This window comes from Vespa mandarinia, chromosome 16 (genome assembly GCF_050613455.1).
Source record: "Vespa mandarinia isolate Hongniang chromosome 16, ASM5061345v1, whole genome shotgun sequence".
Classification (NCBI taxonomy): Eukaryota; Metazoa; Arthropoda; class Insecta; order Hymenoptera; family Vespidae; genus Vespa; species Vespa mandarinia.
In genome coordinates this window covers 2,073,969-2,088,838 of record NC_140825.1, presented here as the reverse complement: position 1 = coordinate 2,088,838, position 14,870 = coordinate 2,073,969, and the positions used below count along the sequence as shown (strand labels likewise).

Here is a 14,870-nt window from a genome sequence, read left to right as displayed (position 1 = left end):
ATTTTATTTTATAAACCGCATAGTTTTAGTTATTCGTAATCCGCTATATTTTTGTCATCGTATTTGATCATCGTAAATATTGAAAATTCTTCTCGAGTGTTCAAAATTAAAATTTACAACTCTAAAAACCTAGCAAATCATACTTTCTAATAATCCCTTCGATTGAAGGATCATTTCCATAAACAGCATAAATATCTTTTTTTTATCTTTCCTATGATATAAAAATATCAAATGTCGATTTACAAAATTCACTCTATTGCCGTCCATTTTTAATCATAAGCACAAAATCGAAAGGAAATTACTAAGTGAACAAAAAAAAAAATTATTTATAATAAAAACTTCGTCAAATACACCGTTGGAATATACATATAAACAAAACTAATGCCACTTTTATTATCATTATAGACGTACCGATACATTTTCTTACACACTTGTAAGTGCAAACTAATCACATTAAAAAAAAAAAAATAATTATTATTAATAATACAGTTTATTAGTAATCGTTAAAAGATTAGAGTCGGTCAATCCAATATTTATTTTTTTTTTTTGTTATTAAAAAGTCGACATTTATAATAATGGATTATTATATTCTGATAATAATAAATATCGTTTGATTAACGTTATCCGATAATATTTTTCAGCGACGTAAACTATTTGAGCACTACAGCACCTCCGGCTGCTGCCGAATGGTCGTCGCTTCTTAGACCATTGAGAGGTCGAGAACCAGAAGGAATGTGGAACCTGCTCTCGATCGTACGTGAAATGTTCAAGAGAACGGATCGTAACGCAATACCGCTTTTAGAGATTATCACAGAAGAATGCATGGCCTGTGAACAAATAATAGTTTGGTGGTTTAACACGAAAGTGGCTTTATTGAATGGTACAGGACATGGTGGTGGTAAACATGGTAATATGAACAGTAACGTTCATGCATCTCAACATGCGTGTTCTTCGTTGTGCGACGAAATTGTCGTACTTTGGAGATTGGCTGCTCTAAATCCTGGATTATCACCGGCCGAACGAGAGATGCTACATGATCAATTTATGGCATGGCATATGAAGATCATCGATAAGGTAATATTAATAAAAGTATTACTTATGCTTATGTTCAAGGAGTTTTGATTATATCCATTAAAAATGAATACTATTGCCTTATTTATTTTTAGGTCACTAAAAGTCGTGGTACCTCGGTATCCCATAATTCGCATAATAAAAATAATAGCAGTAGCTATAAGGATTCATTGAAGAACGATTTAACCGTATTTGTTGGCTTCAAAACGGCTCTTGAGGCATGTTATTTAGATTGGGAAGAATATACTCTTCCGGGTATCACGTACACCGCTGAAAGCAATCCCATGTATCATTGTCCATTTACATGTTTTCGACATGTTGGTGATAGTGGTACCGAAGTAAATCAGGTTTGTTATATCTTTTTTTAAATATGATATATAATTTATCATTGATCTTTTTATATGGTATAAAACGTAAATTGTATATCTTATAAAGGTGAATTCGAGTTCGGCTGTCTTGAATTGCCAACCACCTATTTCTCATCATCACAGCAGACGACCTGTACCATTAGGTCTCGTAGAATTTAGTTATACGGATAGACGAAGATTGAATCCACGAGAATTTCCAGGGTTGTGTTCAAGAGGTAGCGGCGGTGATGGAAATCGTAGCAGTGTTAGTTCTGAAGGTTTTTGCGAAAATGATACCGATATGGCCGACATTTCGGAACCACAATTATTACTTAGACGTGGATGCGCCAGGTTAAATAATTGCGGAGATACAGATTCACAGGTTGATACGATCGTTAATATAATTTGAAAATAATTTTTAATTTATAAACAAATTTATAATACATGATAAATAATTAATGTTTAGGAGGGCGGAGGTAGCGAATCCTCATCGAACAGTAACGTGAGTTTAAAAAATGTTCAAGACTCGAATAAACATTGTTCGAACGTATTATCATCGGAAAGTCATAGTGACAGTAGTGAAAGTAGTAACAATAAGACTACTAACGAAGTGAAGTGCGGCAGGGCGAATTTCGTCGATTATCGTGATAAGTCGCGTACGGTAAATCCTAAAGCAACAGGATCAAAGACTGAACAAGAATCTGAACAAGAGAATGATGCATCCAGAAGACAATCGAAGGATGAAAGTTCATCTTCTAGCAGCGATAGCCCTTCTGGTGACGAATATAACGTTTATTATTATGATTCAAAGGCAACAGTGAATAATACAGGAAACGATTCGAAAACCGAATCACCTTTGACCATAGCACCGAGCGCAAGTGCATTGTTGGGTAATCTAAAGAAAACAGAAGATCCTTGGGGTATATTTCTTGCTAGAGCAGAGGGTCTTTATGCCCATGGACATACGCGAGAAGCTTGTATACTTGGTGTTCAATTAGCAGAAGAATTATTAGCTAATCCTCCGGATTTAATGATCGAGGAACCACCCGTGCCATTGAAAGGAAAAAAGAAAAAGGTAAGATAAAAGATTTTATCTAATTTTGTATGTCCTCTGTTACTATAATCGAATGATGATATCAAATGAATATAAATGTTACAGCAACAAGTGAATCCAGCGTCACATCAATTAACGTGCCTTGCCTCCGCCACTTTGGCAAAATGTTGCTTCTTGTGCACGGTACTCGCTGAAAATCCTGAATATCATAATCTTGCATTCAGAGTAGGTCTCTATGGTTTAGAAATGGCTAGACCGCCGGCAAATACGAAACCTTTAGAGGTAAAATTTATACCTATCAATATGGTTAATACCATTGAAAGTTTTTTTTTTTTTTCTATTTCTATTTCTCTGTTAATTTCTTTATCATTTTCTTTTTATCAGGTCAAACTAGCACATCAAGAAAGCGAACTCGTCGGTTTGTTGAAAAAAATTCCCCTAGGTCAAGCTGAACTTAATATGGTCAGACAAAGAGCGGCGCAATTACGAGATGGTGTATTACGATCAAGAGGGCATGCATTGCTACCAATTATTTTAGCAAGCTTCATATTCGATACTTTGAATACACCGAGTATGTTTATCCTTAACATATATGCATATATAAATAAATTAATATATATATATATATATATATACATATAATTAATATATATATATATATATATATATATATATATAGGAGTCTATGAAAAAATGGAATCTTTGAAATATTTTGATTAAGTTTAGTTGTTAAAATACCGCACGCGTTAACCCAAAGTTAAATTTTTGTATGATCAGAATCCATCTTTTTTTTTTTCATACACATTTTTTTTTTCATATACACCTACAATATTAATACTCAGGTAGAATAGAAAAGTAAAGTATAGGAAAAAAGAAAAAAAAAAAAAAAAAAAAAAGAAAAAGAAAAAATATTTACAGGAGGTCCGGAAATTAACAAAGAAGCTGATGAAGCTCTGGGTTTCGACGCAGCTGTCGCTGCTTTAGGATTGAAAGCAAACGTAAGTGAAGCGGATCATCCGCTTCTTTGCGAAGGTACTAGACGGCAAAGGTACGTTAATCATCATTAGAAATTTCTCTAAGATCATGGAAACAAAGTTATGATATATTTCTTGTTTTGATTTATAGAGGCGACTTGGCGATTACTCTTCTTGTACATTACAAGGATGCACCGGCTAAAGTAGCTAGAATAATGAACAAACTTTTGGATCGTGATGTTCATCAATTAATTAAGTCTCCTATTCTTAGTAGTTACTACACTGCAAATCCTATCACTAAACCTGAGGCAAGAATTTAAATATTGTCTTAATTAATATATATATATTGTCTGTTATATGACCGTTTCTTAAGTTCAATTTAGATAAAAAATTATTATTATTTATTTATTTATTTATTTATTTATTTTTCAGACGACAACGCATTTGCCGGATGACGAATGTTTGTCGCCTTTAACAGGCACCGATGTTCCTGGAAACAGTGACAATGTTATCGGTAATGGCAGTAGACCACACAGTAGTACAAGCGCGGAATTAGAAAATAGCATGAGTGCGTTAACTCTTCAACCACCATTAGTGCAACCAGTACCAACTAGAACTAAAGAAACAAGGTTTGTTTTTCATTGATAATACATACGTATTAATATATCGTGAATTTTAATGTTAGCTTTATCCAGTTGCCTATTATGTTCTTGGCGATGAATGACTATGAAAAAGCTTTTACATAAATTTTAAAAGTCACGTTATAAAATTAAATAACCATAGCATTTTTAAAGTTATATATTACATATTCTTATAAGCTATACGATAATTCTTGTGATTGATCGCAAGCTCTAAAATAGAAAAAGAAAAAACACGAGAATTTTAATGATCAATCTACAATGTGTTAACAATATTACTTTATTTTTCTGTTTTTCTTTTTTTAAACTTTTGAATACTGAATACTCACGGCATAACCAATCCATGTGGATGGCGTACGCCTAATGACTTCGATTATTGGAAATGGAATACTTTTTTTTCGCTAATGTGATCTCTATCGATTGAATACGCAAGTTGCAAAGCTATTTAAATAATACAAGAAAGTTCTTCTCAAACATCAATTATTCTATTCAAAATATTAAAATGTAAATAGTATAATCTTAATTTGAAATTATATTAATGAATCTAAATATTTGAACTTAATAAATATAACAAAAAAATGTGAACAATTTTATACTTATATTTTAAACAACAAAATATTAAACTTTAAATCACATATATTTTATATTTACACTAAATTTAATTTCGTAAAATGAAAACATACACATACATATATATATATATATATGTGTGTATATAAATTTCTAATTATTTTGTAAAAACTTTTAACGTTAAATTTTAAATCCATTGAAATTAATTTTGAGTGTGATAAATCTCAAAAAGATCATCTATACATAAATCGACAATGTTGTTACTAATTTCAAGCGTGAAGGAGATCGAAAAAATTCGCTAAACGCTTATATGCGTCTACAGCACTCACAAACGATTAATTTTGATCATTTTATAGGTACAAGAGTAAGCGAGTATGTCCATCGATCCCTAATCAACCATCCGAAGCTGGTGCACATTTCATGTGTGAATTGGCTAAAACCGTATTGGCTAAAGCAGGTGGTAGCAGTTCAACTTCACTGTTCACTCAAGTATCAACGAATCAAAATCATCATGTACCACATAGAGCTTTACACATGTGCGCCTTTCAATTGGGCTTATATGCTCTTGGTCTTCATAATTGCGTCAGTCATAATTGGTTGAGTCGTACTTATTCAACACACGTATCTTGGATCACTGGACAAGCTGTAGAAATTGGTGCCCCGGCCATATGGTTTCTCATTGAAAGTTGGGAAGGTCATCTAACTCCTCCAGAAGCTGTCAGTATTGCTGATAAATCTTCCAGAGGTAGCGATCCAAATATGGTCAGAGCAGCCGCAGAATTGGCACTATCTTGTCTACCACACGCTCATGCTCTTAATCCAAATGAAGTGCAAAGAGCAATTTTACAGGTAAACATTATAAATGAATTGAGATAAAATAACTATATGACATCTAAATTAATATCATTCAAAAAATTCCTTTATATTTACAGTGTAAGGAACAAAGTGATGTGATGTTGGAGAAAGCATGTATCACGGTTGAAAACACGGCAAAAGGTGGCGGTGTTTATCCAGAAGTACTTTTTCAAGTTGCCAAATATTGGTACGAGTTGTATATCCGTGTAAGTTTACAATATTACTTTCGAACCTGTTTATGAAATAAAAAGATCGATTAATTAATATTATAAAAGATCGATAAATTATAATTAATTTTTCGATTTTTTTTCTTTTTTTTTTTTTTTTTTTTTTTTTTTTCTTTTTTTTGTTTACATGCAGCACACACCAGGAGGAGAACAACAAGATGAGATGCCACACGATTCTTTACAGTTAGATCTTAACAGTGCCCTTTTAGTAGAACCTGGTCCTCCGGTAGATTTATCTGCAGGTCAAATGATACCAGGTCCAACACAGGCCGTTGTTGTAACTAGTACACAACCACCTCCTCAGCCATATCCTGCACATCCCACTATAACGACTCTGGCACCCTTGGGTACAGTACAACAGTATTACAATCACGAAGCACAAATAATACAACAACCAGGTGTTTAGATAAAAGTATTTTCTTTCTTTTTTTGGAGAACATATAAAAATAATATTAGTTCTTTCTTTTTTTCCTTTTTCTTTTTTTTTTTTTTCTTTTCTTTTTAAACGTACTTAATAAATTTAACATAAGCCATTTTTCAAATCGAATGCAGTTATAATTATTTACGCATAAAAAATCATTATTCATAATGCCTTGACATTGTTCACGCGCATTAACTAATGTTACATATAACCTTTTGCTTCTCTTTATTTCCAGGAGTTGGCATGCCGTATGCGGTAGCTCCCTACAGTTTTGTACATCCTCATCATTCGATTCCAACGTTCGGTGGCCCGATGCCTTCGCATAGAGTAACTCTACCACCTGCACCACCACACATGCAAATGTATCACACAGCCTTTCCGCCTCATCCTAGATGTCCACAGCATCCTCAACATCCACAACATCCGCATCATCCACCGCCAGCTGCACAGCCACCGCCAGTGCCGCAATACTACGCACCGCAACCTCCGCCTCCGCCAGGAACCCATCATTTGTTCACCATGCAACAAACCATGCCAGTTAACGTACGCAAATTATTTTTATTTTTCTAGATAACGTATGAGGAATTCTTGCAAATTTATTGTTTCTAATTTAAATGTATGGTTTCTCTCTTTTTTCTTTTCTCTTTTTTCTTTTTTTTTTTTTTTTTTTTTTTTTTTTTCATTTTTTCTTTTCATCAGGTTCAAGCGGGAGTAACACACGGTCCTATCCCTGGACAAAGTGGTCTGCCTGGACCAGCATTGGTACAGGCTCAACCAATTATATCGACTGTAAGACCTCAACCCCAGGTTAATATATATATATATATATATTACATTATTCTACAATAGATCATTTTTCTTAAAGTCATCGTTTTTCATTGCTATCTCTCTCTTTTTTTTTTCGATCAGGTTCATAGGCAAAATCAACCGTTTAGGCAACAACAATTTAGGGCATTGGTTGCGGCGTATCGCGTAGGTATGTTAGCCTTGGAGACATTAGCTCGTAGAGTTCATGACGACAGGCCCCAGGCAAAATATGCACGTAATCCACCATACGGAGAAGACGTTAAATGGCTGTTAAGAGTTTCGAAACGTTTGGGCTCCCAATACCTTCATCAGTTGTGTGTCTGCACGGTTAACAGTATCGTCAGCCCGTTTGTTCTTCATGAAGTGGCACTCGAAGCGGCCCATTATCTCGCCAGAAATAATCCAACTTTGGTGTTACAACACTTGAGATCGGCTCCTCTGGCACCACTAGTACACAAGTGTCAACAAATGTTAGTTTTACGTTTGATAATAGACAAACTATTGGGTGTTAGTATATCAAAAAATAACAAAGTATAATAATTTGTGTTAATTATAAATTTGTAGGTATATTCAGTGTATGCATCAAAAGTTGTATCATCTGGCACCTGGCGATTACGAGGACTTCGCAAGTGTAGTTTGTGCGGCAAGAGCCGCATTCCATATCACTCCGGAAGGACACACACAATTCAAAGAATGGCTTCAATCTATCAAGAGGTAATAATACTCCATTTCTTTTAACTCTTTGGGGTTTGGTGGGTTAAAAATTGATCCATCCTTTTCTTGCTTAACTTTTTACGCATGGTGGTATATATTTTAATTCATCTCGTTATTATTTCTTATCTTTTTTTTTTCCCTTCTCATTTTGAGTAATATTTTATGTTAAATAATTAGAACGAACGTTTTTTTCATTGTTTTTTATATTAAAAAAAAAAAAAAAAGAATACCGTGCAACTTAGATTTTTATTTTCTTTAAAATCATTTGTCTCCGAAATGTTAGCAGGAAGTAATTTTGAGAAATCTTTTTTCCTTTTCTTTTTTTTTTTTTAGAGCAACTATGAAAGATTAAAAAAAAAGAACATAAAGAAATAACAATAATAAATAAATAAAAAAGAAAGAAAAAAAAGAAAAACGAACAATATAAAAGACTTTGTATGCTTGCTTTCAGATCTCAATCGTGTAACAAAGATCTATGGGCGCAAATCAATGCGGCATTACAGCAAAATGGCAAATGACATAGAGCGGAACCAGGCATATCAAGAGGCATAACGTCATTACCCCATTCAACATCAGCAGCCCCTGGAACAATTGCCGTGGCACAGGCATCGTCTGTTACGGCAACGGTAGCAGCTCCATCATTATCGTTATCACCGGTTACGACGACGACAACGACGACGTCGTCCTCGTCTATAGCAGCTACTACGACAACAACACAGAATTTAGTCACCCATCAACATCAACAACAATCTTCGTCCCATCAAGATCGTCGTACGCGTTCACGCATCGGTCATCCACAACAAGGACGACTTGGCCAGGATTTTCATAATGTCTGTTTACGTTCGTCCTCGTGGAAACATCGCGTAAGCGGCAACGATAACAAGGGCAACAACATTGGATGACGTATGAGTTTTCCGTGCAGCACGCACGACGGAAACCGTCTTAGGATTCTTGCTCAAAATGGAAAATTCATCACGGAAATGAGCGCCCGTTCGATCCAATTTGATCAACGTACGGTATCCATGATGACATAAGCTAAAAATTGCTTGATCTAAGAAAAGAAGGAGGAGGAGGAGGAGAAGAAGGAGGAACGAGAAAGAAGAGAAAGGAAGAAAAAGAAAAAGAAAAAAAAAAGGAAAAAGAAAAAAGAAAGAGGAAAATAAACAAAAAAAGAGAGAGAGAGAGAAAAATCTCATATCTAAAGAAAGATTATCGCGTGTTCAATCGATTCGAATTAATCTGCAGCATTCAGAGAACGCAATTCACTACACATACACACACACATATATATATATATTTATATATATATATTATATATAATATATATATATATTATATATTATATATTATATATATATATATAGAGAGAGAGAGAGAAAAAAAGAGAAAGAGCATCGTCGTTAATATACTTGAAAGAGTAACGATGCCAATTTTTCACGACTTGTCCTTCTTCGTTAATCGTTCAATCAAAATTCTTTACTTTCGTAATCGCGTACAGACATCGCGAATTAAAGAGACAGAGAGAAAGAGAAGAAAAAAAAAAGAGATAGATAGAAAGAGAGAAAGAAAAAGTTATCAAAAGCAAAATGAAAAACAGAGAAGAAAAAGAAATATATATGTATATACATACATACATATATATATATATGTGTATGTATATATGTATATACATGTATATATATATATATATATATGAAAAAAAAGGAATAATACGGGCAACAACAACAACAAAAACAACAATAACAACAACAACAACAACAAAAAGAAAAAGAAAAAAAAGAAAAACACAGAACCACTCCTCGTTTTTAATTTAAATCGTCCGATCGTCTTTTAGCCGCAATTAGATAGGAAATTTTATTTTGACTCGTCACATAGATAGAACGAATTTTTCTCTCTTATTTTATTTTTGTAAACAAGTAAAAAATTTTAATATCGATAATGCCTATTTATATAACTGTAATAGAAGATTCAAAACAGAATGTTTATCAAAATAAGTGATATATATATATATATATATATATATATATATATATATATATATATATATATATAAACCTCTTTTGAACATTACAATCGAAAATTTTTATAGTCATAAAGAACACTCGAATCACATAATCAGTCAAAAAACTGATATCTTTCGCCAATTTTCCCCATCTTACTTGGCTTTATTGGTTTTTTCTTTTTTTTTTTTTTTTTTTTTTTCTTTTCTTTGTTTCCTTCTTTCTTACTTTCGGTCCTTTTTTTTTAGTACTATAATAAATAAGATATATATATATTATTTTTTTTCTTTTCTTTTCTTTTCTTTTTCTTTTTTCTTTTCTTTTCTTCCTTTTTTTTTTTTTTTCTTTTTTTACTATATCATAGACGTACATATATTACACGCAGCTCTGCAACATAATCATTGTCTGTCATTAATGACAATCCGTAAAGGAAATGATCTCTGTAATTTTTAAATTAAAATAATTTGAAATATATAAATAAAGGAACAAAGTTATATAGCTGACATATCACCTCAAAAATTTGAGCCACCCACCCAAAAAAAATTGTAACCAACGTCCGGCCCCTCCATCCCCCTATAGAAACCGATATAATATTATGTATTATCTTTTTATTTTTCTTTCTTTTTTTTTTTTTTCGTTTTCGTTTTATTTCTTTTCTTTTTCTGTTTCTTTCCTGCCCCGCCACCTACCCTTCCGCCCCTATAATCTCCTACTTTTTTTTTTTATATATACGTACGATTACACTATGCTTACAAAAAAAATATCTAAATTATTTTAACATTAATCATATGAAATTATGTGATCAATGTTGAAGCGTTTCAAAATTTCGAAAGTGGTGTATATATTATCAAGTAATAATGTTTCTGGTGGCTCTTAGAAGAAAAAACGAATGACGAAGAAGAAAAAAAAAATAGGAAAAAAAATACTTTACAGATTAGTTCACATATACATACACGCACACACACACACATATATATATATACATATATATATATGTATATGTGTACATATACACGTATACACACATATATACGCCCAATGAACTGACAGTATATTCTGATCATTTTCCGTTATCATGGGAACGCGGAATAGAAAGAGATAGAAAGAAATAGTATATAATCATTAAGATGGAACCATTCATTTCTCACTTGAACATTCGATAGCTTAAGTGAAAATTATTAAGATTAAGTAAACGAAAATAATGAGAGAAATAAAAAGAGTAAAGACAAAAAAAAAAAAAATAAAAAAGAAAAAAAATAAGTAACCCACGAGATATAAACGGTAAGAAATTTATTTTGCAATATGTGACGATGACGTAAGGAAGAAGAAGAAGATGAAGAAGAAGAAGAAGAAAACAAACAAACAAAGAAGAAAAAAAGAAGTTGAAAAAAAAAAATAAAAAAATAAAACAATACTGTATTCTACGAATATATGCCGCGTCCACGGGATTGGTGCCGTGTTTCGTGGACATTGATATATAATATATATATATATATATATATATATATATATATATATATATGTATATGTATATATATATATATATATATATATATATGTAATTATTATTGTTTTTAGTATGAACTCTAAACAGTGCCTCGTCGAAATCTATATAGAAGAAAAAAAAAAGTAAAAAATACTAAGGGGAAGAAGAAAAAAACGAAAAAAAAAAAAAGTAAATAAATAAATAAATAAAAAGAAAAAGAGAAAGGAAAAGAACATTTTATGTGAGTCAAGAATATTCTATGAATGGACGACATATTGTCCAAAGGGGTAGGGGGAAAGAAAGATAGATAAGAAAGAGAGAGAGAGAGAAAGAGAAAGAACGAAACTCGTCTTTAATTATTCTGTATCATTCGCCAGTGTTATTATAAATAAAATTACGCTGTTTTATCATTAAGAATAAATTAGAAATAACGTATGCGATTACGTATATATTAAAATTAAATGTAAAGCACGTCTATGTTTTCAAAATGATATTGAAGGGCAGTACACAGAATAATATAAAATAAGAAAAAGGATAGAGAGGAAAAATGTGTGTATGTCGTATGCATGTATGTATGTGTGTACGTATGCATGTTACGTATGTATGTATGAAAGAAAAAAAGATAAGGATATAGAAATACCGATAAGATACATACATTCTCGAGGATCTGCAAAGATAATTTTTCATTTATTATTATTTCATTTCTATCAACGAAATAGTGCCATTTTACTTATTTTTAGTTTCATGTTAGAAAAGAACAAAAAAAATTTTATCAATAGTATCACGTGATCATGTCTTTTTTTTGCTACACGGGAAATATATATATTATATATATTTATTATATATATTATATATATTATATATATTATATATATTATATATATTATATATATTAAATATATATATTACATTATAAATATATTATTATATTTATATATATATATATATATATATTTTATATATACATATAAAATAAAAGATTACATCAAAAATAAAAGAAAAAACTCGTGAAACTACTTTTACTATATTTTCTAGTTCTTCTTTTTTTTTCTCTTTTAGTCTTTTTCTGTCTTTTTTTTTTGTTTTTGTTTTTTTTAATTTTCATTCTTTTCTTTTGTTTTTTTTTTCTTATTATTATCTTCATTCTTTTCAATTATTCAATTCCGTTATTAAAATGATCTCATTATAGCATCTATTCGAGGCACATTCATTTCATGAATGTGTTTAAGTATAGACTCAGCGTATAGTCGATAACGTTATCCATAGTGAATAATAATTATCTAACTAGCCTACTTTATTAGTAAACTCTTATAGAAACATTATAAATCTGCAAAATTTTCAATGAAAATGAAAGATGAAAAAATGAGGATGAAAGGTTTAAACGATAACCGAGAATGATAAAGAAAATAGAAGAAAGAAGACAAAGATAGATAGATAGATAGAGAGAGAGAGAGAGAGAGAGAGAGAGAGAGAGAGAGAGGGAGAGAGAGAGAGAGAGAGCGACATACGAAAGATTATAAACACATTATAGAGATGCAAAACAAGACAGAAAATCCTTACGTAGATCGCTAGCATCCTATTTATTTCTTTGCCGAACATAATCTATATAAATATATACATATATACACAATGTGACAAAACATAAAGCGTTACAAATTGTTTTTCAAAAAATCATTGCGACTATGATTTTGAATGAATTTGATTTTTTCTTTTTTCTTCTATTTTTTTTTTTATTTTTTTTTTTTTTATAACCACTAAAGCAAAATGATGTAATCGTTATATTGAAAAAAGAAAAAAAATTAAATTGTTTTACCATTTTATTAGTTTTGAGAAAGAAAAGAAAAAAAAGAACAACTTGTAACACTTCATATGGACCATCGATTATATGTGTATATGTGCATATATGTATATATATATATACATATATATTTACATACATACATATATATATATATATATATATATATATATATATATATATACAGGTTGATTATAAATTAAGGATCATTTGAATCTCTCATTTGTTAAGAATAATAAAAAAAAGATATATATATATATAAAACAAAAATTAAAAAACATTATTGAACTTTTGATTTAACAACGAAAATCGATTTCTCTATTTCGTACTCTTAAGATATATGAAAAAATCACGAAACTTTTCTTAATACGGATATATTTTTTTTCTAATTCCTATTAACAAGTAAGATATTACAATTGTTCGGTAATTTATAATCAATCCGTATAATAAAATATACATACCTATAGATATATAAAATATAAGTACTTTATGTGGATATAAATATAAATATAAAGATTTGCGAAAAAAAAATGAGAAAGTATCGTTCGTAGTAAGTATCCATGTAATAATTAATTTTTGGTGCACGTTCGAGTAATATTAAAAATGAAAATAAGATAGATTCTTGATGCTCGTAAGTACATACTTTTATGTATGTACATACTTACGTGAGAAAATGATCGTTCGAAAGCTGATCTTATTCTCTACATTTCTAACGATCGCAAAACGTAGAAAATCCAGAAAAGAGATAGATAGATAGAGAGAAAGAGGACGAGAGAGAGTGACAGAAAGAGAGAGAGAGAGAGAGAGAAAAAAAAAAAGGGCGAGAAATAAAGGGATGAGGATGGAGAACGTGAAAAAGCACGCCGAGAATTATATTTTTACACTTGATCAGAAAAAAAAAAGAAAAGAAAAGAAAATAATAAAGCTGAAATAAAGTGCTACGTGACAAAAAAAAAAAAATAGAAAAAAAATAAAGGAAAAGAAGAAAGAAAATTAAAAATAAGAAAAGAGAAAGAAAACAAATGAAGAAGATTTAACGCCGCGGGGCGACGTTAGACTCTTTGCTTTAGTCTTATTAAGGATATAAACGGTATTAGTGTATCGTAGAAATATGTAAGATCATAATAGAAAAATTTGAGATCGAATATAATTGTCTGACCAATTTGATCTATTGATAACGTTGAAAATAAAAAAAAATGGCGTCGACCAACATAGATGGCGTCCTCGATCGTTTTCCAAAATTTAAAAACTAATGAAAAAAAAATTGTCCATTCCTTTAAATCCGACTATTAAAATTCATCGATCTCTCTCATTAGTTCTGAATGATTTTTATTAAAGATCGAAATGAAATGAAAAAAGAAAAAAGAAAAATCAAAAAAAAAGAGAGAGAGAGAGAGAAAAAACATCAACGTCAAGAAAAATTCGGTAACCTTACATGGCCGAGATGATGATCTCCAAACTCCGATACACTTTTACGCGTGCGTGCGTGCGTGTGTGTGCGTCGTACGACTCGAATAAATCGTAAGTTCGAATATGTGTTCAATAATTTAATAAATAAAGAAAAAAAAAAAAGAGAAGAGAAAAAAAAGGGAAAAAAGAAGGAAAGAAAAAGCGCGGCGAAGAAGGAGCAAAAGAAAAAAGAGGAAAGAAAATGGAAATAAAAAATAAAAAAAAAAAAAAAAGAAAAAAGGTAAAAGAATACCCTCTCGCGAATCTTTCCATATAATGCGGAGGATCATCGCGATATATGGGTTCACACTTTAAATCCTTTGTGCGTTTTAAAGATCTTAAAAGCGAATGATGAATCCTCTTTTTCAAAATCTGTGAATGATAGCCGAACGTTTATAGAAACGTTAATAAGCGAATACATTTTTTTAGCGTAGTCGCGCGTCTCTAGAATCGATCACC

General features: G+C 30.9%; 1 protein-coding gene across 4 annotated transcripts in view; it reads left to right on the top strand.

Annotated features, from left to right (window-relative positions):
* The window catches only part of Dora (zinc finger SWIM domain-containing dorado), a 41,442-nt gene extending 32,117 nt beyond the window's left edge, over nt 1–9,325 (top strand). Inside the window, exons 5-21 of one of the 4 annotated variants that reach the window (XM_035867636.2) lie at nt 642–1,074; nt 1,167–1,418; nt 1,507–1,800; nt 1,885–2,493; nt 2,578–2,754; nt 2,857–3,043; nt 3,391–3,520; nt 3,598–3,754; nt 3,879–4,075; nt 5,011–5,503; nt 5,587–5,715; nt 5,870–6,083; nt 6,393–6,700; nt 6,857–6,964; nt 7,067–7,434; nt 7,529–7,678; nt 8,130–9,325. In XM_035867636.2, coding sequence (XP_035723529.1) covers nt 642–1,074; nt 1,167–1,418; nt 1,507–1,800; nt 1,885–2,493; nt 2,578–2,754; nt 2,857–3,043; nt 3,391–3,520; nt 3,598–3,754; nt 3,879–4,075; nt 5,011–5,503; nt 5,587–5,715; nt 5,870–6,083; nt 6,393–6,700; nt 6,857–6,964; nt 7,067–7,434; nt 7,529–7,678; nt 8,130–8,196 — 4,273 coding nt within the window. In that variant the 3' untranslated portion in view covers nt 8,197–9,325. Of the gene's footprint in view, nt 1–641; nt 1,075–1,166; nt 1,419–1,506; nt 1,801–1,884; nt 2,494–2,577; nt 2,755–2,856; nt 3,044–3,369; nt 3,521–3,597; nt 3,755–3,878; nt 4,076–5,010; nt 5,504–5,586; nt 5,716–5,869; nt 6,135–6,392; nt 6,701–6,856; nt 6,965–7,066; nt 7,435–7,528; nt 7,679–8,129 lie in introns of all 4 variants that reach the window. The other 3 variants (XM_085662040.1, XM_085662041.1, XM_085662039.1) reach the window with 3 other exon arrangements.
* The last annotated feature ends 5,545 nt before the right edge of the window (nt 9,326–14,870 follow it).